Source organism: Telmatherina bonti, assembly GCF_933228915.1.
Source record: "Telmatherina bonti genome assembly, chromosome: 4".
In the NCBI taxonomy this organism is placed as follows: Eukaryota; Metazoa; Chordata; class Actinopteri; order Atheriniformes; family Telmatherinidae; genus Telmatherina; species Telmatherina bonti.
The window spans coordinates 25,145,671-25,172,390 of NC_136622.1; the positions used below are offsets into that span (position 1 = coordinate 25,145,671).

Below are 26,720 nucleotides of genomic sequence, written 5' to 3' on the forward strand. Positions count from 1 at the left end.
TGATGCTTGTCCTCTTTTAGAGTACTAAAGGGAAATGTTTGCACAGCACCTGATGTTTGATCCCATTGTGCATTTATATCTGATTTTCAGAAAAAATCGTAACTACTCAAACCAAGAAAATAAAATACCTTCACATATTCAAAGATTACAGTTTCTCATTGATTTTTCATACATGTTGTTTTTGGCTGCATGTTTAAAGTTGGGTTTGTGTTACATTGGTACAAAAAGTACAGACATTTTTGGTTGATTGATTGTTTTTCCCCTTTAGTTGTACCAATTGCTATTGTAATATGCATTGCTGGACAGCCTGATCATTCACCTTTACAATGAAATATAACTTGTAAGGATCATGAACTTGTTGAAGAAGCAAAACGGCTAAACTTGTGTTTCGTGCCTCTCTAAAATCTGTTGAAATCCCCCGTAATATTCTGTTAGTATTCACTTTTTCTTTTAGTATTGCCAGATGCATACAAGTTACAGAATATGACTGGCACCTAATTTGTACTGGAGTAAATATTGATCCCAAATCTCTGGTTTCTGGACCTAATGCTATCCTCCAGGATAACAACACCCCCTTGCAGAATCAAGACCATTACAGGGTACTTCCACACATTGGAAACAGAAAAGATGGAAAGACTGCTGTCTAGAGTTCAACCAAATGGAAGATTGGTGAATCAGTTTGGTATAGTGGAAGAACCATACACTGGTATAACAGCCTGGCACCACCTCCTCATGCTGGTCACCAGCTTGGTCACACACTGCTGTAGGCTGGAATCCCATTCTTCATGCAGTCTTTGTCATAAGCGAGCTAATGTGGTTGTGTGCAGTGAGGATTATTTTATCCCCACTCTGGCACAAACGGCATACCCAAGCTGATCCCACAAGTGTTCAATGGGGAGTACAGGCAAACCATTCCTCTTCTCCCCTCCAAAATGCTGGAGGTAGTCTCTGATTAAACCTGCTCTGTGGGGACGAGTTTAGTCATCTTTGAAGACACATTTCAGTCCAAGACTGTGAAGTTAATGGGATTGTTGCTATTTGTAGAATCTTGTCTTGATATCCCTCAGTGAGTTTTCCTAAAATGATGACAGACCTTGTTTTTCCAGAAAGAGAGATGCCAGCCTGTACTATCACAGTGCCTCCACTAAAGGCTACAACATTCGCCTGTTACTATTGTAATCAGCATGGTGTTCCTCTGGACCCTCTGACCTTGAATCCAACTGATATGTCACATGAAGGTCACATGTGCTGCTTCCTAGGTAACTGATTGTCAGTAGCTGGGGTATCACAAGCTCAAAACAAGAGTCCATAGAGGGAAAAAAAGCTGTTAGACATTGGCAGACAAGGTTTGGCAAGTTTTTCATCAAAGTCACCCACATACTCAAATCTACTGCTCATCATACAATGCACCATTGTCTTTACAATGTAACACAGTTAAAAAAAATAGATTTTCCAACTATTTACGTTTTATTGCCAAGAAGCATTGTTTTAAAGTTATGAATTCTTGTAAGGAGTTACTTTTGAGGGGCAGAGCTTTGGCCTTTTAAATATAAGTTTTCTTTTGAAAACCACCACCGGAAGTTGCTTTTCGCCCTGTTGAACTGTTGGTGAGGTTCATGTTTTGTTAGCCAGTCTAGCAGTAGATGTCGACTGGTACAATATATTTTCTGATGATTACATGTGGTAAGACTTTTTAATTTCTCATGCGTCGCTTACTGATAATATGAAAGATGTTAAAATGAATGCTTGGCAAAGCTAGAAGACAGTACCTGAATGCATTCGTGATGAATTACCCTCTGTGCTGTCTAGCTAACGAAGCTAACATTTGCTAACGGGAGCGTTCATAGAAGCCAACAGGAACCGCTTTGGCGTTTATTTTGTCCTCTTTCACTGTGCTGCCACGAACGAAGAAATCTCATATTTAGTCATTGCTTACACGGGCATTGACAATGAATGTGCACAATAATATAGGAAACTGGGATAAGAGTGTTGACTTTGCAGATTTTGTTCGCTGTATGTTAGCTTACATCTGCGCGGAGGCCCGTGGTTCTGCTTGGGCCGATCATTTTAAACTAGCTCTCCATCGTCTTTGACTCTGGATTTATACTCTTGCTAGTCCGACTGACGTTCATGAAGTCATACTAAATCTTTTTAAGAATCTTACCACTCTCATAAAACTTGTATTGAACCATTGAACACAGATGTGTTAACTGTATTTCACTATCCTAATCTTGTGTGTAATTGAAGAAGTTTTACTCAACATAAATAAAGAATATGTTGCGTTTTGGTCGCTCCCACTGAATTTTATGTTTAATATATTACATAGTTATTCAACATCTGCTCTATATCTATATCATGACCCTCCAGGATATTAAAGTTGCAGTTTCCTTGTAGCTATGATGAGATGATGTTGTAATTTGTTTAATATAATTTGTGATTTCAGCGTAAAACTGTTCGGACGCCACTCTTAGAACGAGTGGAGGATGACACACCGACATACCCTACAGGAGATGTCCCAGAAGATGGAGTATATAGAGCCTGATAATGAATCGGACGGGGATTCTGGCGTTGGAGAGGACGCAGGAGAGGATGCTGACAGCTGCCATAGAAACAGTGTAACAAAAGAATATGAAGTCAAGGAACAAGATGGTTTTGAAGTAAATGATGGGAAGGAGGAAGATTCTACAGTTTTCGTTGCTTTCCATGGGAATATAGATGATGAAGACTTCACACAAAAACTTGAGACTATCCTCAGTGGCATACCTAATGTGCTTGATATGGGTTAGTTAATATATTTATGCTAAAAAAAAAAAAAAAAAGTTTGCTTTTTTTCAGCTTATGTGGTGAAAAAACTCCCTAGTGTAGTTGCATTCCGACCACATTTGTTATTATATATTGATCCATGAAAATATTCTTCCCTTGTTATTATTATTGTGTAGTTATATATGACGTAGTATCTTAATGCTGCTAATACTTCTGCATTCATTAGATAATATGAAAAATATCTATATGCTTCCAATATGTTTTTTATCATAGTAATTGCTTAAAAGGTTGCACTCGCCTGTCTGTTTTGCCTTTCCTAATCTGTAGGCTGTCATTCCTCTGGAGTCTGTTTGCAGGATGAGAATTTTACTATAGCTTAAAATAACTTAATTTTTATAGTCACTGTTTGTCATGAATTTATTTGTAAATGATCTGAAAAACACAGCCCTTCATTTATTTTTTATTAAGCATAAACCAAGCATAAATAAAATGGCAGATAGTCATCTCTCTGCATTAAATATGCTCCCTTTTAGGTTCCGAGAGACTGCAGCCCCAGTGTGTGGAACCCTGGAACAGTGTACGAGTTACATTCAACATTCCTCGGGATGCTGCTGAGAGACTCAGACTGTTGGCCCAGAACAATCAGCAGCAGCTTAGAGATCTGGGAATTCTTTCTGTGCAGATCGAAGGTAACAAAATCATTTTCACATTAAATTTGCTGGACTTCAAAGCAGAATTTTAGTAGAAATTATTTTGTACTAACATTGACTTATTTTTATTTCTTCTGATCTATAGGGGAAGGAGCCATCAATGTGGCTGTTGGACCAAATAGAGGACAAGAAGTTAGAGTTAATGGACCAGTTGGTGCACCTGGTCCAATGAGAATGGATGGTGGGTTTCCAGGTCAGCCTGGTCCAGGTATTGGTTCCTTCAATTGCTTTGGATAGCAGTAGATATCAGATTCAAACCAAAATATATAATGTTTCCTTTTTTGTATTGTTAGCATTCACTGCTATTGATTATAATTTTCCTTTATTCTTTTTGTATTAGTAATTTGATCAACATTGCTGTTCACTTATGATATGTATTTGTTTCTACAAGGAGGGGTAAGAATGGCAAATCCGTCAATGGTTCCTCCTGGGCCTGCCATGGTAGGTCAGACTATTTTACCAGGAAGCAGTGGACAGATCCATCCTCGTATTCAGAGACCATCTTCACAACAAGGTTAGGATTAATTGTTTATTTAACTTTTACAGAAATGTTTTCAAATAAATAGTTTTGGGATTTTGAAAATATAAGTTTAGACACAATAGTAATGGAAAACTTCTTTACTAATAGATGTGATGGATCCAATGATGTCAGGGATGTCCATTCAGCAACAGCAGCAGCTTCAACAACAACAGGCTGCTTCTCACGGCTCAGGTCCCATGCCTCCTCAAGCTGCCCACCATATGCAGGCTCTGCAGGCTGGTAGACCACTCAACCAGGCTGCACTTCAGCAGCTCCAACAACAGCATCACCAACAGCAACAGGCCCAGCAGCAAGCTCAGCTTCAACTTGGACCTAGGCCTCCATTCAACACTTCTGGCCAGATGGCTGTGCCTCCTGGCTGGAATCAGGTATCCTCTGGTGTTCTGCAGCCACAGACACCCCAAGGAGGCCCTCCCTGGAGAAAACCTCCGCTCCAAGCACAGATGGTTCAGCGCCCACCCTCCCTAGCTACAGTTCAGACACCCAATCATCCTCCACCCCCATATCCATTTGGCAGCCAGCAGACTGGGCAGGCATTCAGTGCTATGGGGCAAGGACAGTTGCAACAGCAACAGCAAGCAGGGATGGGTCAGTTTGCTGCTCCCCAGCCTAAAAGTCAACAGGTTGGCCCTGGTGGCGTTACAGGACCACCAAGACCCCCACCACCCTTACCACCATCTTCTGGACCACCGGGCAACCTCACTGCCAAGTCCCCTGGATCATCCTCTTCTCCATTTCAGCAAGGTTCACCAGGGACACCTCCCATGATGGCTCAGAGACCTACTACTCCACAAGGATTCCCCCAAGGCGTTGGTTCTCCAGGAAGAGCTGCCCTTAGCCAACAGAGTAACATGCAACAGGGATTCATGGGAATGCCCCAGCATGGACAACCTGGGACCCAAGTTCACCCAGGCAAGTAACTGTTAGACTGAAATGCTCATCAAGCAATATCCAAAATAACACAATCAGTAACCTCTAATTGCAGGCATGGCAAAGCGTCCCATGGGCTTTCAAGCCCAAAACTTTGTCCAGGGTCAGGTGAGTGCTGGCACTCCAGGAGCTCCCGGTGGTGGACCACCTCAGCAGTTACAGAGTAACCAAGCCATGAGTCACACAGGTAAAATATCACACTAGAGTGTACTTGAAGCTATGTCTTGGAAGAAACACATTGATCACAATTGTGTCAGGCAATTTTCATGACATTTCTTCGATCCCATTAATGAATATTCTGGAATTTTTAAGTGTTTTTTTTTTTTTTTCTTCTAATGTCTTAGGGTATAAATTTATAGATGGACACAAAACTTTGTTGTTAGGCATATAGTAAGTGAGAACACTGTCATCATTATCTTTTAAATTGGCAATCCTGTACACAGGAAATTAGTCTGTATTTTTAGTGACAGGTCCAGGTGGTTTCTTCAGACAACATAGACATTTGGTTAGAGTTTAACCTTTTATGATGTACTATTCCAGTTGGATCATCTAGTTCCACCTTTCTTTTAATCAGTTGGGTGACATGACATTAATAAAGAAGACTGCACATAGATTTTGATAAGATAAAATAGACATTAACTTGTAACATTAAATAATTTTATATGCGAGGGGTATATATCACAGTTTTTGTTGGTTGAGTGAGACATCTGAATTAGATTCCCATTCCTATTTATTTTGAATTTTAAAAAAGGACCGAGAGAAGAGGTGGAAAAAAATGAACTTCAAAGCACAATGTGCAGACAGAAGTGTTTACTTGTATTTGTAACACCAGTCACTACATCAGCAGTCCCAGTCCTTTAAAATTAGCCTGAACATTAAAAGGGTCCTGAAAGAACAAAAAAAAAAAGCTCTGCTAAACCCATTTTTTCATTGTAATTGATTTATATTTAAGATATTCCTCACGTGATGATGTTGCCTGCTCTATCTCTGACACATTTAGTTTGCATTTGCTGAGCAAACTGAAACACTCCAAGTTCATAACCCAACACACCAACATTACAGACTCGTTAAATTGGATAGCCTCTTTGGGACTGGAGTAGTTGGTTGATTGTTGCTGAAGTACAAAATCTTCACTTAAAATGACATTTTTATATGTTTATCATATCCAATGAAAGAATGAGTCCATGAGCATTTTCATCTCAAAACCATAATGTGTCAATGAGAGTGGAAATAGCCAGGCTGGTCGGTTGTTTTTTTTTATTTATTTCACATTGTATTTACAGTGAAAACAAAGGAGACAAGTCTTATCATTTTACAAACAATGATCAATGTAACAAAAATGGGGAGAACAAAAAAAACCTTTTGCCTGAAATGGAGTAGGAAGAAGAGAATTTATTTAATCCCACCCCATTTCTACATCCAAATTACTTAAAATAACTTCACTGATACATGCAACAACAATTTTTTGCTGCAACTTTAGGCTGAATTTATATTAATCAGATAAGATCTATGATATGGAGAACAAAAAAATACATTTATTATTCACATATAGTAACTCAGGCATTAAATTCTAGTGCCATTAAAATAGGCAACATAATTATTACAATAACAACTATTTTATACCAACAGTGGTTTAAGGAACAAGCGATAACGGCAACAGTAATACATATATAATATGTCATTTAGATTTATATGAAATAAATCATGTCAACTTGCAATATGTAATTTGATTATTAAGATTAGGAATAAGTGCATATAACATGAAAAACCCGAATTAGCAGAAGAGTTAAGGGTTTGTGAATGAAAGAGTTATTGTAATAGCCATGAGTTTTGATGCCAAATGCAATGTAAGGCGAAAACCCATTTCACATGATTGCATTAATTCATTAATTTGAAAAGTGAAAACGTTTTAATCTTTCCATTGTGGGTGTTTTATTTTCCACTTTAAAACCAAATCTAATTGCTTTTATTGGTGAGTCTGTAATAATAATAAAAAAAAAAAAGGACTTCCAAGTATTTTCTTAATCTTCCCTTTTCTATTTTACATTAGGAGCCCAGCCATCAGCCCCAACACCAAACTCAATGCAGGGACCACCACATGCCCAGCCCAATGTTATGGGTGTGCAAAGTAGCATGGCAGGTCCACCTCCTGGTACAACAGCTGGACCTAGTATGGGCCAGCAGCAGCCTGGCCTCCAGACCCAGATGATGGGCCTCCAGCATCAGGCCCAGCCTGTGTCCTCCTCCCCCAGCCAGATGGTTCAAGGCCAGGGTGGAGGTCAGACTGTCCTTTCAAGGCCCATCAATCAAGGGCAGAGAGGAGGGATGACCCCGCCTAAGCAGATGATGCCACAGCAAGGCCAGGGGGTGATGCATGGGCAGGGTCAGATGGTTGGAGGCCAAGGGCACCAGGCCATGCTCCTGCAGCAGCAACAGCAACAAAGCTCAATGATGGAACAAATGGTTGCCAACCAGATGCAGGGAAACAAGCAGCCATTTGGAGGCAAGATTCCAGCAGGGGTTATGCCCGCTCAGATGATGCGTGGTCCTTCACCAAATGTCCCAGGGAATCTGGCTCAGTTCCAAGGCCCGGTTGGTCCACAGCAGATGACTCCACAACAGCAACAACAAATGGCTCAACTTCAGCAACAGCAGTTACAGCAACAGCATCAGTTGCAGCAACAGCAGCTACAACAACAACAACAGCAGCAGCAACACCAACAGATGAACCAACAGCAGCCCCAGCAGGTTCCAGTTACTGGTAATCCTAATCAAGCCATGGGTATGCATGGGCAGCAGATGAGACTTCCTGCTGGACATCCTCTCATCCATCAACAGCTACAGCAGCAACAGTTGCAGCAGCAACAGCAGAAACAACAACAAGCCATGTTACAACAGCAGCAGCAGCAGGCAGCTCAGCAGCACCAACATGCCATAGGAGATTCAAACAGTGGGACAGGAGACATGGGAGTCCAGCAAATGGTCCCTGATATGCAGGCACAGCAGCAGCAAGGCATGATGGGAGGCCCTCAGCACATGCAAATTGGAAATGGACACTTTGCAAACCATGGCATGAACTTTAACTCTCAGTTTCCTGGTCAGATGCCAATTGGAGGACCCTGTGTACAGACAGGTGGCTTTCCCGCTAGTAAAGATGTTACACTGACAAGCCCACTGTTGGTTAATCTTCTACAAAGTGATATTTCAGCTAGTCAGTTTGGACCAGGAGGAAAACAGGGTGCAGGTGGAGGAAATCCGGCCAAGCCTAAAAAAAAGAAACCAGCACGGAAGAAGAAACCCAAAGAGGGTGATGGACAACAGCAAGTAGAGGGACTAGGGTAACAATTTGTGTTTGTTTATAGTATTGTTTTAGTTGTGGTCAATGATTCAGCGTCAATGCCTTTTGATAATTTCTCTAGTTATAAATAAACTTATCCTCTTTTCTTAGTGGTCTTGATGCGGCTGCTGGCATGGAGGATTCTGAATTGCCAAATATAGGTGGAGAGCAAGGTTTGGGATTGGACAGCACAGGCCAGAAACTCCCTGATTTTGCTAACAGGCCTGCAGGTAAATTATCTTTATCTTTAAACTCATCATATGGAACATGAAAATTCAAGTGATCTATTCATTACATGTATGCTTTTTTGTGTTTTTGTGTGTGTATGTGTTTTAAACACATATGGACCCTTTTGTGCTATTGCCTAGGGTTTCCTGGTCAGCCTGGAGAGCAGAGAGTACTTCAGCAGGTACCCATGCAATTTATGCAGCAGCAACAACAACAACAACAACAGCAACAGCAGCAGCAGCAGCAGCAACAACAACAACAACAACAGCAACAACAACAAATGCAGCACATGCAACAGCAGCAAATGCAGCAACAACAAATGCAGCATCAGCAGCAAATGCAACATCAAATGCAACAACAACAACAACAACAACAAATGCAACAACAGCAGCAACAGTTACAACAACAACAAATACAGCAGCAGCAACAGATGATGCAGATGCAGGGTCTCCAGAATACTCAGGGGCAGCAGGGTATGACAGCACCACCTTCTTCAAGTCAAGGCCAACCCCAGATGCACCCTCACCAGCTGCAGCAGCAACAACAATCTCAGCAGCCACACCTGCAACAACAGGTACTGTCAATATGTACATTAACAACAGCATTTGGTATTGGGAAACATGTCTTCTATTCATACTTACTTCTGGTCTCCACTTTAAATTCTTGCAACAACAACAGCAGATGATGATGATGCTTAAGATGCAGCAGGAGCAGACAAAGAATCGCATGCCCATTCCACCAGGGCAGCTTCCTCCTCGTAGTATAAGCAATCCAACAGAGGTTCAAAGACATCCTGTCTCTCAGCAAAGTAATATGCCTGTAATGATCAGCCTTCAAGGACATGGAGGTGTTCCACCATCACCTGACAAAACCAGAGGGATGCCTCTGATGGTGAACCCACAGGTGAGAGCAAAACATTGAGATATATTTGAAAAGTGCTGAGATTAACATTCTGTGCTCAAATTTAAACTTATGAAGCCACTGTCATTTATTTTCTTGGGATAAAATTTTACACTTTTTTTTTTCTCTGCCTTTACTAGCTTGCAGGGGCTGCACGGAGAATGTCTCATCCTGATGTAGGGCAGGGTCCCCAAGGAGCTGGAACTGAAGAGGCCCCTGCAGGTGCTCACTCAAAGCAAGAAAGGCCTGGTAGTACAGAAACTGGAGTGTCGCCTGGAAATGGAACCCAACAGATTGTGACCAGTCAAGCTTCCAATGCTAACATGATGAAACAAGGCCCATCTCCAGCACAAATGCCCCAACACCCTGGAGCCAGCCCCCAGCAGCAGTTACCCCCTCAGCCTCAACAAGCCGGCCACATGTCCGGTCTCCATTTTCCTAATGTCCCTACAACTTCACAGAGCTCGAGGCCTAAAACCCCCAATAGAGCCAGCCCCAGGCCATATCACCATCCCCTCACCCCAACTAACCGTCCACCCAGTACTGAGCCCTCAGAAATTAATCTTTCACCTGAGAGACTAAATGCCTCTATTGCAGGGTTGTTTCCTCCGAAAATTAACATTCCTCTGCCTCCAAGACAGCCAAACCTTAACAGGGGATTTGATCAGCAAGGTCTGAATCCAACAACTCTGAAAGCCATCGGACAGGCCCCTCCTAGCCTTACTTTAACAGGCAACAATAACAATGGGAATACAGGTGGAAATAACACTAACAATGGTCAGCAGCCTTTCTCTTCTGGTGTTGGTGTTGGGGCTTCAGGTGCTAAACAGGACAAACAGCCTGCAGGGCAGAGTAAGAGGGCAAGCCCTAGCAATAGTCGAAGGTCAAGTCCAGCATCTAGTCGCAAGTCAGCCACTCCAAGTCCAGGAAGACAAAAAGGGGCAAAAATGACTATTACCTGCCCTCCCCACCAGCAGCAGTTGGTAAACCCCCAAGGACAAACAATGATGTTAAGTCCTTCATCAGTACCTCCGAGTCCAGTATCTCTGCCTTCACAAGTGAGTGGAAGCACAGAGACTCAACAGACCCAGGGTTCCCTCCATGGGATTCATGGTAACTCTGCTGATGGACTCAGGGAAAATCAGGGGATTGTTACTGCAGAGCAGCGACAAATTCCTCAATCTCACCCACAGGGACAGCCTTTGAGGGAGTTAACAGCCCCCCGAATGGCAAGTCCTCGTCTGCCTGCACCTCAGCACCCTAAATCTGAGTTGGAAACACAGGGCAGCACAGTTGATAGGCAACCAACACACCCAGTATCTGTGCAAGATGCAGAGGTCTCGCCAGCTCTCAGAGCAGCCCCAACCTCCCTCAATCAATTACTGGATAACACAGCTGTTTCAAACATGCCACTTCGGCCCCCACAGAGTAATACTGTTGTAATGGGGAAAGACAGTCCAAAGTCTGCTTTAGATCCAGACAGATCACTTCACAGTAATTCCCAGTCTACAGATAGGTCAATGTCTGGTGTCACTACTACTACTACTACAGTAACTGAAACAGAAGCTAAACTCAAACCTGCTGCCCCAATACCTGCTAGCAGTCCCACCTCACAGTCTATTTCACTTTCCAGCTCACACCCTTCCAATAATGTTAACTCTAATACTACTGTTAATCTTAACCAAAACCCCACCTGTAGCAGTGTTAATCCCAGTCCAAATATAAATTTAACTTCAACGCTTTCCAGCTCAGTCAGTGCGAACACTAATGCTCCTTCAGCTGTAAGCTCCAATACAGTCACTTCCAGTCAAAATAGTTCTTCCTCAGCTATTACTGCCATTTCAAGTTCCAGTCCTGCTGTTAATCCAGCCACCTCAGTTGTTAAGGCAAGCCCTAGCCCTAAACCTGTCACAAGTGTACACTCAGTCATTCAGATCCCTGCATCTTCAACCGCCATTTCCCCCAACCAGATCACAGTGTTTGTCACCTCAAACCCCATCACTTCTGCCCCCACTTCACAGCCACCCACATCTATGGTCTCCACAATGGTGGCTATTCCTAACAAGAATGCTAGACCTCAGGACATCCGGCAACAGAGTCCTGGCCCCCGATCTCAGTTTATCACCACCGCCCCTGTATTTATCAACCCAGTTTTCCAGGTACCAGGTACGTCTGTGGCACCCAATACATCAGTGGTATCTCAGTCCGTCACCATGGTGGGGCCTATCCAGGTGTCTGCTGCAAACTTTCAGCTTTCTGCTGCCCCAAGCTTTACACAGGCCACAGGAACCAATATGAGCAGTGCACAGCCGACTAGAGGTGCCGTTGGACAGATACAGATAACTGCTAGTATGGCCTCATCAACTCCTGTCGGTACCATCTTGACTCCTCAGCAAATAAACCCAGGAAGCATCAAAACAGAAACTGTAAGTGACACAAATTCCTCTCAGAAATCTGCTGTCCCACTTCAGCAGCCATCTTCCCATCCAAGCCCTTCAACATCATCTCCCTTTCAGCCACCTCTGGCCTCTCCACCTCCCTGTTCTAGTCCTGCTACTATTAACACCATCCGAAAGAGCCCAGTTTCTCCATCTCCCACTACTCAAGTAAAAACTAAGCCTGCACCATCTACAGTATCTGTTACTGGCACAGGTGACTGTCACCAAAGCATTGTTGAAAGGCCTCCACAAGGGCACGCTGGGGTTGTTCCACCACAGGTCTTCATTGCTCCAGCTGCTCCGACCATTCAGACTGAAGCCCATGCTCCTCATACAACTGCTCTTGGTTCAAACATCACGCTGTCTGTAGTTCCCTCTCCAGCTCCTAGTCAAGTTACTGGTCTTACTCAGATTGTTGGTCAAGCTCCAGTGGTTTTACCAGCTTCAAACTCGAGCCCAACACAAGCTGTAAATACTCAAGCCCATGTTGTAACTGTTAATACTACCACTGGGGTCTCCTCCACAACTCTGCTCTCTTCAGTCCTTCCTGTACAAAGTCCTGTTCCATCTATTGTTCCAATTGTTGCTGCACCCGGACCTGTTGAAGTTTCCCACAGCGCACCATCTTCAGTTGCTAACACTGGCATAGTTCCACCAGGTCAATCTGACACTTCAGCTGCAGAGCCTGCCTTGCTGTCAGCAGCATCACCAGCTGAATCCACACAGACTGCTCCAGGTAAACAATCATAAATTGTAACTGCATCAGTGGCTATATATATATATATATATATGGGTCATTGTCCTTTTATAAGGTCAATTTCCTAAGCACCAAATGTAACATGAATTTGTGTCACGGCTGCAAGCTTGGTAAATTTTTACATGTCTGATGCCACTTGTTATATAAGTTGATATTATATCAGTGAAGGAAAGCACTCTGTAGAAAAACAACATTTATGCTAGACATATATTTTCAAAGCCAGTCCACATGGGTTTTAAACTTAACAGTCAGGGATGCATGTTTTATTTTTGAGGTTTAGAACTACCCTTAGTTTGTATTTGTCATCTTTCTTCAGCAACTGTTCAACAAGAAGCGTCACGGGAAGCCGTTGTTGAAAAAACTGGTAAGTGGCCTTATACTTTTCTAGAATTGTTTAAAAAAAATGTCCTCTCTTACATAAAGAAGCATTTCGATGGAATTCCTCTTGTATCTGGTTGACAGAAATTGTTCTTTTTATGTGTGTTCAGGTGAAGAGGTCTCATCTGGTTCTGAGCAAGGGTAAGATTTCTACCACTTTTTAAGATTTTGTTGTTGCTGTACTAATTAGCCATTTGATTGAAGGGAGGTAGTGTTTTAGAGTGGTTCCTTACAGCTGATCTTTAAAAGGCTTATCCGATCCTAATACTCATGATTTCGAAGAAGAAATGCTTAGACATTTACGCATTTGGTGGGCCATGGGGGTTCATGGTGAATGGAGGCTTCAGCACTTGGTATGTATGATTAGCATGTTATATGAACACACAACTGCATGTCTAAAATTGTTAATGAAAAAAATCTCAAAAACCCAAATAAGTGGATTTACCAACAAAACATAACCTCTTGCTGTTCTTCATATCTGTACCACTTTCCCTGGGGATTGTAATAATATGGTGGGGGTAAAGCTATGTTTGTTCAGCACAGTTTATAGTTTACCGCTGTTTTTCCACTTCTATCACAGATGGGCAAAGAAAAGAAAGACGCCCATCAACTTAGTCCCAAGGTATGTATTTTAACATGTTTGTGCTGAAAAGACACAAGCAGTGATCATGTCGACATAGTGGATGCTGTTGGGATGAAGACGGACAGTATCTGTGGTAGACGAGGAAAAACAGCAGAGTTCTGATTGGTATTTTGTCTTTCAGTGAGTAGAGCAGAGTTAATTAACACCCTTGCTTGTGTAGTAACGTGTGCATGTCTTGTCCCTCCTTCCTTGTCGCTTGTTGTTCTTTTTTTCTGGTTCTCCCAGCGCTGCAGTGGAGAAGCCCAAGGGGCCAAGCAGACGCAGCTCCAGAGCTGAGAAAGAGGTGGAGGAGGAGCCAGTAGCTGACAGTGGCGTCAGGAAGAGATCAGCCAGGCCTACAACCAGTACTGCTGTAAAAGGTAATTCAAGTGACTTTAAAAGAATGATTATTGGAAAAGTGTGTTCTGTACTGACACATTTTGAGATTGTTCATTCAGCTTTTTGTTTAGGAAAATAGACTGAACAGCCTTTTTTTCCCCATAGCTTAACATTGTGCCATTTTAAAACATGCCTTTAAAGAAGAAGAAGAAAAAAGTTCCTTTTACATTTTCTTTTCCTTTCACATGTATAAGAGAAAAAAAAACAACTACCAAATCCTTTTTTGTACAAATGAGTCTACAGTACATGCAAAGGTTGAAGAGCTGTTGCACCTGGTTGATTGGCAGAAAACATGACCACAACAAGTGAGCTAAGGGCAGAAAGATTAAAGGGGGTTTAAAACTCCTAAGATAATTGAATGAAGTCTTTGTTTCCAGTTTGCTTTGTTTAACACCTGATGTAAATGCAATATGGGAAGTTTGCAAAAAAGAAATCTACAGATTGGCTAAACTGTTAGTGGTTGGCTCAAGAGCACAAAGTAAGCTAATGCTTGAAAATATGAATGCTTGACTAGTTGTCAATTAAATTTCTTGCAAGAAAATTTTCATTTTAATTCATAATAATAAATATGTTTTTGCTCTAGTAAAGTTTGTTCTTGAATAAATTAGAGCTGTAATAAAAGCAAGAGCAGCAGCAAAGTACTCTGATTTTTTTTCATCTTCAGTTCAGCCTGTAAATAAAATTTTGTCTTACATTAAGTATAATTGCTAATGCTAAATGGACAGCTTCTAAGTGTGGTGTTTCTGCAGTTTGTATAATTTTTCAGTCTTTCTTACATCTGAGTGACTTTTATAATCTTTTACAGAAACTGGAGCAAGTCCCACCCAAGCCAAAAGAAGGAAGTCTAAATAGGCACAAGTGTAGTTTTGATTACCTGTGAACCATACTGTAAATTTTTTTTGTTTCCCCACTGTAAATGAATTGATATAGGCTTCTCTTGGCCAAATATTGAATTTTCATTAGATGAAGAAACCATGTACAGATTGTTTTAAAAGGAATGAAGCTACTGTTCTGTCTGTGCTGATATTTCAGATTGTAGTTAGAATGTGTGCATACAGTTTGTGTGAATGTGCTTTTATATTAAATGCTGGAATAATCCTGTGAAGACTTATTATGAAGCTCATCATGACTGTATAATTATACTGTAAAATGGAATTAAATTTTTCTACAGTTTTTGTTCTGTGAAATTGTTGATTCTTTTGTAAGCCTTGTCATTTTAAAAAAATCAGCTAAGATGGGTTGTTACCAAAGCTATTAACCCTTGCTTTTATACATATCTAAATTTAAAAAAAAAATATATCTGTGCTCTATTAAAACAACTGCTGTAATGACCAATGACAGACTTCAAATAGTATTTTGATACTGATTCATTTGGGGACCACGCACAGCGTTGTCCTGGATGAGCATGCGCAGTCTGTAAATGTTGGGACTCCATTCCGGGCTGTCAGTGAGGGTTCCCTGAACCTTGTATCCTGAGCAATCGCATCCTGAACTGTCTCTTTTTGATAAGTTTTCCCGATTTAAAAACAAAAACTACCTGGCCATGAGTGGAGATCATGGACGCGGAGACTCTCAGGTAGCTCTAAACCAATAGGCACCATTTTTATGATAGTTTCTATTAATCCGCAACAACTGACATAACACGAGTAATAACCTTTATGTTTTAAAATAACTAAAGAAAACGTCAGCCAACATTGGAAGTTGCGCTGTTTATTTAGCTGCAGAAGCAACTCTAATTATGTCGCTTGTTGGTTTTTTATTTTAAATCATTTTAGTCAAATAGCGTCTTTGTTGTGTGTACTTGTATGCCAATTGAAACTTGAACAGCCGAGCAACCGGCATTTTAAAAATTGAAATATTGAAAACCTTTTTTCTTTTAATTTTCAGGTCAACTGTGGATCTAAAGGAAGCGGTATGTCTTTTGAGGAGGATTTTGCATATATCTATTTTAACCGTAATCGTGTCTACCTGTCTACTGTTAGTTTTTAAAGGACAGAAATGGCGTCCCAGAGACTAAGTCCCTTCTCTTCCACTCTCTTGCGGCTATTGTTCAAAAAGAGCATCTGAAATACACACTTATCACCATCGGTTTTTAAAACTAACGGGCTATTCTAAAAGAGCCTGGCTTTGACTTAATTTTGCATGTTTTTATTTAATAATATGAACGTGCAATTACAGAAAATTTTGGAGCTGAAAGTGGCCGAAATGGGGCTGAGGACTTAGTCTCTGCGCCATTTTCTTTTTCAGTGTGTAGCATCCAGGGCGCCGCTCAGTCAGCCAACTGTCCGCCGTGATATGGAGGCTCTAGCTGGATGCTTATCGCCTCTTCGTACCCGTATTTTAACACCATCTTTACCTACGACTCTATCACTATTATACTGACAAAGATTTGCTCTGCCAGCTGGGAATGCACAGGAGTTTAAAACTTTACATCCCACCAAAGAAAGTTGCACTATATTATTGAGCGCATGTGATGTTTTTGATCTAGTTATAGCCTCCTCCAGAGCGTCTCTTAAACTTAGAAAGTTAAGCACACTTTCTGCGAATTGCGTGATTTGCTGCTTAATTTGAAGGAAGCCAAAGCCCTTTGTGGGGACTTGTTTTGTTCTATTTGGTATGTTCTGCGTCAACATGGCAGATAATAACGTTATTACATTGGCATGAAAACAGGTGAATGCAGGTCTAGAAGGAAACCTTTTAGGACACATGTTAGTGGCTATATCAATGTGTACAATTTTTTTTTCTTAAATAATACTTAAAAAAAAAAAAAAAAAAAGGCTTATTTTTATGTAAAGCTGTTTGAATATTACAAGGCAAGAATGTCAAAGTAATATTTGAAGGCGATGATATAACCTACAATAAGCTCGTGGAAATGCTGTTGGGCTGTTTGGTAAAATAGCTGTACTGTGAAGTAAACCCTTGTAATATTCCTCCACTTAGCCAGGCTACATGTTTTGTGTTTAACATTAAATATATGCATCTGATTTGCTTTTCCATCTCTTAAAATATAAGTGTTTCCAATGTGACAAGCTTCTAAGAGGAAAATATTTTACGCTCCACTCGACTACATTAATTTGGCCAATGTAGCATTTACTTTTCATGGCTGATAAGTATTCTGTTCTTATAAGATAAGACAAGCCGCTTAAATACTCTGCAATCTTAGATGTTTACCATACCACAAAAGCAAAGTTAGATCTTGCTCCACATTTAATAGTAAAAAGAGTAAAATTCTGCCATTACATTTATTTGTCAGATGTAATGATCCAGTAATAAAGCTCCGTAGATGGGGTATGTCTCAGATGTGTATTATATTTAGTTGGCATGGCAAAATTTTTGTGTTTTATCAGTTTTAGATTTTTTCCTGCTTTCTCTTTTTTTTTCAGAGGCAATACCTTCATGTTATGTGTGCCTCTTTTGTTACTTGTCTAAGTGTGTGCTGCAGTGTGCCTTATTAGGCATTGATCTTCAACAATGCATCTTTGCAAAGCTTTTACACTTTTTTTCATGTTGAAAAAGTTCAAAGGCACACTGATGCTTTTATTCTTATGTGTATAATGACTCACAAGTTGTGGAATGAAAAAAGAAAGTTATTATGTATCCTGAGTTTGTTCTAGCAACCGTGTTTCTAATCCAGTTAAAATGTGCCGTCTTAAAAAGAGACTTTTTTTCAGTGCTCACAAATTAATTTCTTCATTTTGTTACAGATACTCACAAATATAAAGACAAGCACAAAGAAAAGGAACCTAGACACAAAGATCACAAAAAAGACAAAGAACGTGATAAATTCAGGCACAGCAACAGGTATGATTTATGTTTTGTCCTCCCCTACCCAAAGCCCCCCACCCCCTCCTCCACCCTACCCCATAGGTGAAGGTATTACTTGAAAAAATGAATGTTGATTTATTAAAGTTGCCTACAGCTACATGATCAGTTTTAATTGTCAGCAGTGCTTTACTGATGCCTTCAGCTGTTAAAAGAGGAGGATGACCACAAAGCTCATTAATTTTTTTAGAAATTTTGTATTTAATAAACATGACAGAATCACAGAGGTAAATTCTATGTAGATGGGAATTAGTAAAACTCTTCTGTGTTAAACTGTTAAATGTGAATTACAATGACACCAAATCCACTCATATAAGTGACTTTTGCAAAGAATTAGTAATTTGAACCATTGTGGAGTATTTGCTATTTTACTTTTTGTCTTGTTGAATTTGGAAACAACTGGGGGCTGCAGTATATTTGCACATCCATAATGTTGGTCATTATTACAGGCTGTTTTGACAACATCCTTGTATGTTAAAAATGATAAAGTGGATGCTGCTGATGCTTGGTTTTTTTGTTGATGACATTCTTTGTGTCTGTGCACCGCGTCTGACCTCTTGCACTTGCTCCTTGACCTCTGTGGTCTCTGTGCTCCAGCGAACATAAGGAGTACTCTGAGAAGAAACACAAAGACAAAGAGAAGCTGAAGCACAGCAATGGCAGCTCAGATAAACACAAAGAAAAACACAAAGACAAGGACAAAGAGAAGAGGAGAGAGGACAAGGTTTGTTTGTCGAATGTCAGTGTGACTTTGGTAAAATTTCTAATCTCTAGGAAATAAAGTCTGTCTTATTTTGCTAGCTTGATTGAATTATTTTGTAAACTATTAAAAATTTTATTTTCTCATAGTTACAGAGTAAATATATCGTTACCAGGATAACTCACTGGCATATATTAATACATTCCAGTAACTTTTAGGGTTTTACCTAATTAGAAAACAAAACATTATAACTCTGACTTAAAGCCAAGATTAGTTTAGTATAAATATATTAATATCCATTAATATATCCATCAATTTCCCGTACCGGCAACATCCAGTTTAGGGTTTCAGGGGATGTTGGAGTCAGTTCCAGCTGCTATTAGGGTAGAGATGGGTACATCCTGGACAGGTCACCAGTCCAACATAGGGCCAATACAGAGACACAAGACAGTGAAAGTAGTCGATACACAGTTTTATGACGTGACATAATCCCTTTTTCTGGCAGATTCAATCATCCCATTCAGACAAGCCTAAAAAGGACAAAGAAAATGGATATGTAAGGTAAACACAATAACTTTGTAGCTGCCAATGTGAAAAATAGAGATGTCAAGCAGCATTGCTCTGACATACATTGTCATTAATGTAATTTTCTTACTAATATGCAGTTCAATGTCTATGTTTGACCCAGAGAGAAAAGTCCTGCTGCAATTAAGAGTGAGCCTGAAGAAGACAATGGCTTCTACCCATCTTCCCAGCACAGCAAGACCACCAAGCGAGAGTATGATGATGAAGAGTAGGTGTCACTCAAAAGTAACCAAAACTCCTGCATGTACATTTAAGGTTAGGTTGATTGTATTTTTGTAATCATGGATTCAGTAACATTTCAGCGTAATTGTTTACAGGTTTGAGTACAAACCCAAAAAAGTCAAGGTGGAGCATGACAAAAAGGCCAAAAAGAGGAAACATGATTACGGAGAGGACGAAGAAGATGAGGTACATTCAGCTTTAATACATTGTTGTGCTCTCCACGCTGGACATGGCTTTGTAATTAATAAGTTTATTTATGTGCCTTCATTGCATTAAAGGATATCAAACACAAAAAGAAGACAAAAGGCAAAAAAGCAACAGAGGGAAAGAAAGCCAAAAAAGAAGAAGAGGAGAAGTGGAAATGGTAACATCATCATTAATCCAAATTGTTTAACTTTGCAAAAAAATTGCAAACTGAAAACATTTAGATAATTTGTTATACATGACTGAGAAGCAGATGTATGTTTCTCTTCCCTAATGGGTTATGTTATGTTCTTGTATGTGGTTATTAGGTGGGAGGAGGAACGATATACTGATGGTTCAAAGTGGCGCTTTCTTGAACATAAGGGTCCAGTGTTTGCTCCTCCATATGAGCCTTTGCCTAGCAAAGTCAAATTTTACTATGATGGTGAGTTGTCTCTGAAAACGGTTAAACTAATTATTTTTTATTATATGGGTCATGCTTACGTTATTTATTTGTTACTTTTCTTAGGTAAGCCTATGAAACTTGGTGCTCCTGCTGAGGAGGTAGCTACATTTTTTGCCAAGATGTTAGATCATGAGTACACCACTAAGGATATATTTAGGAAGAATTTTTTTAAAGACTGGAGAAAGGTGAGGATAACGAGACATAAAATGTGTGCTAATGCTCTTAAGCTAAACGTGTGTGTTAAATTCCGAGGATTCATACTGGAATGTTTTGCCATCTCTTGTATTGTAGGAAATGACATCAGAGGAAAAGTCTGTCATTACTGACCTGAATAAGTGTAACTTCAGTGAAATGAGTGAATACTTCAAGGCCCAATCAGAGGCTCGCAAACAGATGTCAAAGGAGGAGAAACAGGTTGGTATTCATTCACTAACAGACTCTTGCAACCTTCAGAACTTTGCTGAGTACCTGATTTTTATTTTCACACACTTTAAAGAAAATCAAAGAGGAAAATGAGCGGCTGGTCCAGGAGTATGGTTTCTGTATCATGGACAACCACAAGGAGAGGATTGGAAACTTCCGTATTGAGCCGCCGGGCCTTTTCAGAGGACGAGGTGATCACCCAAAAATGGGAATGCTGAAGCGGCGCATCAGACCTGAAGACATCATTATCAACTGTAGCAAGTAGGGAAACTTTTACCACCACTATCAACATTATATCTTCCACAAATCATTATTTCAACTTGACTTTTAGCTGCCTAGGAAGCTGCCGAACCTGTCAAAAAGATGATCTTATGACTGTCGTTCTGAGGTCGACCACTAGGTGGCCCTGTCAAACTACTGTAGGTACAGTTACAAGAAGTGGCTTTGTTTCGATTGTTGTGTAAGTAATTCATTAAGGCTAATAGGGGAACGAGTATGTGGGGAAGCTTTCAGGTTGTCTGGAGGTTACTTTTAGGATTATACTTAACACTTTTTCCATCACTGTCTGTTTTCAATCATCTGTCTTTATCTGCTCTTCAATTTTCTAACTCTTGTGATTGCTGGAGTTATTTATAGACAGTAGGAATAATGTTCTTTTTTATCTCTGTCATCCCATGCCTGAGGGAAAGAAAGAAAGGTAAAGAGGGAGAGAGAGAGAAGGCTAATTTGAAGCAGTCATTGCCATCAAAGAGACCGAAGGGGAAGAATGTCTGTGGCATGTAGAGTATAGCAGACCGATCACTTCAACACACACATACACACACACACTCACACACCATTGGCACTGTGTCAAAGGTAGTCTTCCTGTCATAGTATGGTGTATCTGTGCAAACAATTACACAACCCAGGGAGGACGTGTTGATCCCCACATACTGGACACGTTCTCTACACTATTGTCTCAGAGTTGCAGTGTTTCCAGCATGAGGTAAATCCTGGTCCACAAGGGCAAAATGTAAAATTTGGCTGTTAAGTGTAGTCGCAACCTCAGTGGAGTCAGGCATCTGTGCACCAAAAGAAATACTCCTCTGTGCTTCAAAGCCATAAAGCCAAACATGTCAACATACTTTTCAGCTGTTTTTAGTAAACCTGCTTCTTTTGCCATCAGGGACTCGAAGCACCCTAAACCTCCACCAGGTACAAAATGGAAGGAGGTTCGTCATGACAACAAGGTGACCTGGTTAGCGTCATGGACAGAGAACATCCAGGGCTCCATCAAGTACATCATGTTAAACCCTAGTTCAAGGATCAAGGTGCCTGTCCATGTATATCTTCACGCTGCAGAGGTCTTTTGTGGCTGATATTATCAGTGCTTCCCTGATGGGAAAAGGAATAATTCGACATATGTATGTTTGTGCAGGGGGAGAAAGACTGGCAGAAATACGAGACTGCCCGGCGTTTGAAGAAGTGCGTAGATCGCATCCGGGCTCAGTATAGAGATGACTGGAAGTCGAAGGAGATGCGGATCAGACAGAGAGCTGTGGCACTGTATTTTATAGACAAGGTGTGCATAACAAGTGGGAACATGAAAAACACCCACTTATTCTGATATTACATTGGGTGTTCATCATCAGGTTAATGTAAAATGAACAGCTGAACTTAAAAGTTACTCTCCTTTCACACATTAATGCCAAACTAAGTGCATAGAATAAATGAGGACTTCCTTTGTAATAATGACCATAATGTGTGATGCTTTGTAGCTGGCACTGAGGGCAGGTAATGAAAAGGAGGAAGGTGAGACTGCGGACACTGTTGGCTGCTGCTCATTACGGGTGGAGCACATCAAACTGTACCCCAAGATGGATGACCAAGAGTATGTGGTAGAGTTTGACTTCTTGGGAAAAGACTCAATCCGCTACTACAACAAGATTCCAGTGGAGAAAAGGGTGAGATGCTTTTTCAAGAAAAAATGACAGGAATATGTCAATAAACAGAGAGGAAAGGTAGATGTATTACACAGCAATATTAATTATCACTTTTTATTGTTGTTTTTAAACTAATGCAGAGATCACTGTTAATGACATAAGTTTATACTCTGTGGAAGATGTTTGCACATTCAGGTGATCAGATGCAGAATGCTTTCCGTCAGTTCGGCCTCAGAGGGTGGTCTGTTTCCTGCTATTACTGCAGTGTGCTCAACCACACGCACACATTTATACACACACACAGCTCTGTTTTCAATTACAATGCCTCTAGTACGGCATTTACTCCATACTTTGCCACTTTAGATGTAGCAGTACCAACAAAAAAATATTTCACCCTCCAACTAATGAACCATTATGAACAGAAATAAATGACACACCCTTCTGGTGCATCTATGAACATTTGCAGCCTGATGAGTAAAATGGAAATTGTTTCATTACCACTGATTGTTGTTTATATATTGCCAGGTCTTTAAAAACCTCCAGTTATTTCTGGAAAACAAGCAAGCTGAAGACGATCTGTTTGACAGACTGAACGTAAGCCATTCTTTCTTTTGGATCTGCCTCCAAGGCTTCAGTTTTGACAGATAAAATGTGAATGGTCTACAATTAAATTAGTTTCATTTTGGAAAATTCTTGTGAACTCATCTGTTCTGGTCATCTGTTCCAACTTGGTCTTTTTGTTTCCGCATTCCCTGCAGACTTCAATTCTCAATAAGCACTTACAAGAACTGATGGATGGACTGACAGCCAAGGTTTTTCGTACCTACAATGCCTCAATCACTCTGCAGCAGCAGCTCAAGGAACTTACCTGTCGTAAGCATCAGCAGCTTCAATCAAAATAATCAAACATTTAACATGATTAACATCTGTAAGGAATTATAACATACAGGATTGTATCTCTATCAGTATTGAATTTCTTTAACCATAGACTGCACATAAAGATGTACTTGTTAACTTTTGTGTTGAGTTTTACAGTCAGGATGCTGTAACACCACGGTCATGTGGTTGTTTATATTAATACAATTATGTTAATATATTCTGACAATACAGATAATCTATGTGCAAATACTAATTTATTTTATAAGTACATATTTTATTGCACGTTTAAGTAGTTAGTTACATCAGTTGGATTTCTAATAGCAAATGTCTGAAACGTCCCCTCATACCTTGCTGTGTTGTTGGGTCAACAGCTGATGACAGCATCCCAGCCAAGATCCTGTCATACAACCGAGCCAATCGGGCAGTGGCCATTCTTTGTAACCACCAGAGAGCTCCACCAAAAACATTTGAGAAATCCATGCAGACTCTTCAAACCAAGGTCAATAATTGTGCTAGACTTTCTTTGGTTTTGGTTTCACAAAATTTAAGTTTGAAACTTTTTTTTTTTTTTGGTGGACATTTACTCTGTCATTGTTAAAGCAAAATGTATCCCTTCTCTCTGCTATCTGAACTATCTTATTTACTTAACATGTTTTTATTGTGATTGCAGATTGACGATAAACAAAACCAACTATCTGAGGCCAGGAAGCAGCTAAAAGCTGCCAAGGCTGATCACAAAGCTTCCCGTGATGAAAAGAGTAAAAAGTAAGAACAGCCAAGCACCATCAAAGTGTTGGATTTTTCCTTTCTTGCTTAACTGTCAGCATGGGAGGCAGTTAAACTGTTTCTGTTCACTCTTCAACAAAACATCAATACTATTTGAAGTATACATTTAGGATTAAAGTATTCCTTGTTACCTCTCTATTCTTTATGCTCCTGTCTCTATCCATCTGTCTTTGAGTTTCTTTCTGCCGTTTTTCTTTTTGTATATTCCTCTTTTTCTCTTGTGTTTCCTTTCACTTGCAGGGCTGTGGAGATGAAACGTAAAGCAGTACAGAGGATAGAAGAGCAGTTGATGAAGCTCCAGGTGCAAGCCACAGACAGAGAGGAGAATAAGCAGATTGCTTTGGGCACTTCCAAGCTTAACTACTTGGATCCACGCATCTCTGTTGCTTGGTATTTATGTTGCATTACACACTTCATTCAATGCGTTCTATGATTCTTTACCATTATGTGATGACAATTGTTAACTGAGGTTTAAAAAAGTTTAAATAGTAAGTGAGTAAACCACTGGCTGTCTCTGCGTGGCAGGGTGTACAGAGTGCACATCTACCTTGGTGACAGAAAGGCAGGAAATGGTCTTGCATTGTAGGAAAAGGAGCAGCAGAAGCAAAAAAGCTAATGGCTGCAGAAGGAAAATAAGAGGAAGAAAAGCGTGTGAGTGCGAGGAACAATGGGGTTTGTTTCTGAAAGCTAGGGAGCGTCCCCAAACGACACTTGTTCCATGTGGGAAGTCGGTGAAGAGCTGTCTGTGGCTGAATCCAGGGCCAGAGAAAGGGAGCAGTGGCCCGCCCTCACTAACTGATGCCCCACAGCTATTTCTGAAAACTTCATTCTCAAGCACAATGGAAACAGGAATGCTCCATGCTTTGCCTTGTTGTTGGGTGTAAGGGATGGGGCTCCCTTATGTGGGGTGGTGCATGGGAACCAGGCATACTGGATAATATATGTTAGTAGATGTGCAAAAGTGATGAAGACACAGTAGCACTAACTGCTAGACAGACCAGTGGTTACTTTCTTTGTTAAACAATGTGCATTCCAGCCAGTCTACTCTCATTAAATGAAATGTTTTTTTAATAAAGATGAGTTAAGCAAAAACTAAAAAGTGAAATAAACACAAGTGTTTTGTTTTTGCCCTGAACATGTCCATTTTCTCTCCTGTCCAGGTGTAAGAAATGGGACATTCCCATTGAGAAGATCTACAATAAAACCCAGAGAGAGAAGTTTGCCTGGGCAATTGACATGGCAGAGAAGGATTATGAGTTTTAACCATATTTAGCGTTTTACCTTTTCTACCCAGGCCTTTTGATTGTAAGGGTGGTTTATAGTGATGTCAAATTGTTCCACTGTGTGGTAACTGCAGGCCAGTGAAGGAGAATGCCAGGACTACTCTGAAGCTGTGATCACAGGTTAATAATTCTGCTGTAAATATTGATTGGTTGTGTACAAGAAAAACCAACAAAACTCTTCAAACAGTTCACCAAGCTGCCAAAAAAGGCATTTCTTTTAAAAACTTTATAGTACGTAGTATGTATGTAGCTGCAGCTATCTGACTGTAATCCAGAAACAATGAATGCATTAGTATTAAGCTGTGTCAGATGAAATGTTGTGAAATTTGTAAGCCCTCAGAGTTATTGAGAAGATCTATATTCTCGTAGAATAATGAATTAAGAAGTGTTTGCGTGGGAGACTGCAAGAAACAACGTGCGAGAGATTAAATGGATTGCAGTTGGTGTAGTTTCGGTGTGAGAGCTGGGTACCATAAGATGAGCCTGACAGAGTGATGACAAGGCGAATAAGTAAACCCTAGCACTATGGCCGTACATATTAACACAGAATGTCATCTTTAATCCATGTAGTTTAAGTTTGCTGTTTATTTCAGGGATGTATATATTTTTATTATGTTTTCATTCACTGTAATTTGTTTAGTAATTTTGACTCCTTTTTTAGTGTGCTGCAAGCATTGTTCAACAAATAGCTCTTTATTGCTTTTATGCAAGCTCCTTTGTGTCGGTTTCCTCAGTTTTACAATGAACGGGGCATAAAATTGATCTCAGTTACTTGTAATAACAGAAGCATATGTTTAATGTGCCAGAGATAGGAGAGACTGGTCCCTCAGACAAGGGGGGTATGGATTTTGCCAAAAAAAAATCACATCATGTATCATTGTAGTGTGTTGTTTTTGTATTGCAACAATAATAAAGACACCGTTACGAAACTGTCTTTGAAAAATTTCCTAATGTGAATGGATATTCAAACGTTTGTCATTAATATTTCTTGCTACTGGATCATTAATGGCACAATCTTATCCTGATTTGAAAGCTTGTTGTTTTGAGCTTTGTCATTTAAGAATAAAACATCAACCTTGTCTTGTTTGTCTTGTTGTTAAATGGAAGTAGAGGCAAACATCTGTACACTGAGTGAACTAAGAGAAGCACAATCTTGTCACAGTTAATCATCTGCAGTCAGGGGTCAGGCTCCAACAATCACAAATATCAGTATTATTCCTAACTCACATTCATCCCTGCTCATTTGAACTGAAACTACAGAATAAGTGATGGTTAGGTGAGTAATAAAGTTTCCTGTTACCGAACTTGTGGTTGGGTTTTAGAAAAAAGGTCTTCATCTTATGAGGCCGACAGTAGGTGCTTCTGTTGAAGCGTGAGTTACATAAAGTTGACAAATGATTCGCAATAAGCAGCAGGAAGTATAGTACATTTTCTCCAAAATAAGAG

General features: G+C 40.3%; 2 protein-coding genes across 3 annotated transcripts; both read left to right on the plus strand.

The window, feature by feature from the left end:
- The first annotated feature begins 1,591 nt into the window (after positions 1-1,591).
- Positions 1,592-15,165, plus strand: ncoa6 (nuclear receptor coactivator 6). Of its 2 annotated transcripts, XM_079239544.1 has the most exons (17): positions 1,592-1,683; positions 2,444-2,781; positions 3,297-3,452; positions 3,559-3,681; positions 3,865-3,987; positions 4,102-4,926; positions 5,000-5,131; positions 6,995-8,282; positions 8,393-8,511; positions 8,650-9,083; positions 9,188-9,412; positions 9,550-12,583; positions 12,921-12,968; positions 13,093-13,123; positions 13,563-13,604; positions 13,851-13,984; positions 14,809-15,165. In XM_079239544.1, the coding sequence occupies exons 2-17, from the start codon at positions 2,484-2,486 to the stop codon at positions 14,853-14,855; spliced, it is 7,059 nt and encodes a 2,352-aa protein (XP_079095670.1). In that variant the 5' UTR covers positions 1,592-1,683; positions 2,444-2,483; the 3' UTR covers positions 14,856-15,165. The 2 variants fall into 2 exon arrangements, with proteins under 2 accessions (XP_079095670.1, XP_079095671.1); XM_079239545.1 differs by lacking the exon at positions 13,563-13,604.
- Positions 15,166-15,440: 275 nt separating this feature from the next.
- Positions 15,441-26,189, plus strand: top1b (DNA topoisomerase Ib). Its single transcript, XM_079238704.1, has 21 exons — positions 15,441-15,579; positions 15,891-15,915; positions 17,708-17,804; positions 18,423-18,549; positions 19,031-19,086; positions 19,214-19,318; positions 19,428-19,518; positions 19,611-19,696; positions 19,845-19,960; positions 20,045-20,166; positions 20,273-20,395; positions 20,478-20,665; positions 21,570-21,714; positions 21,822-21,965; positions 22,162-22,347; positions 22,852-22,920; positions 23,085-23,199; positions 23,577-23,704; positions 23,876-23,970; positions 24,232-24,381; positions 25,152-26,189. The coding sequence occupies exons 1-21, from the start codon at positions 15,547-15,549 to the stop codon at positions 25,252-25,254; spliced, it is 2,304 nt and encodes a 767-aa protein (XP_079094830.1). The 5' UTR covers positions 15,441-15,546; the 3' UTR covers positions 25,255-26,189.
- The last annotated feature ends 531 nt before the right edge of the window (positions 26,190-26,720 follow it).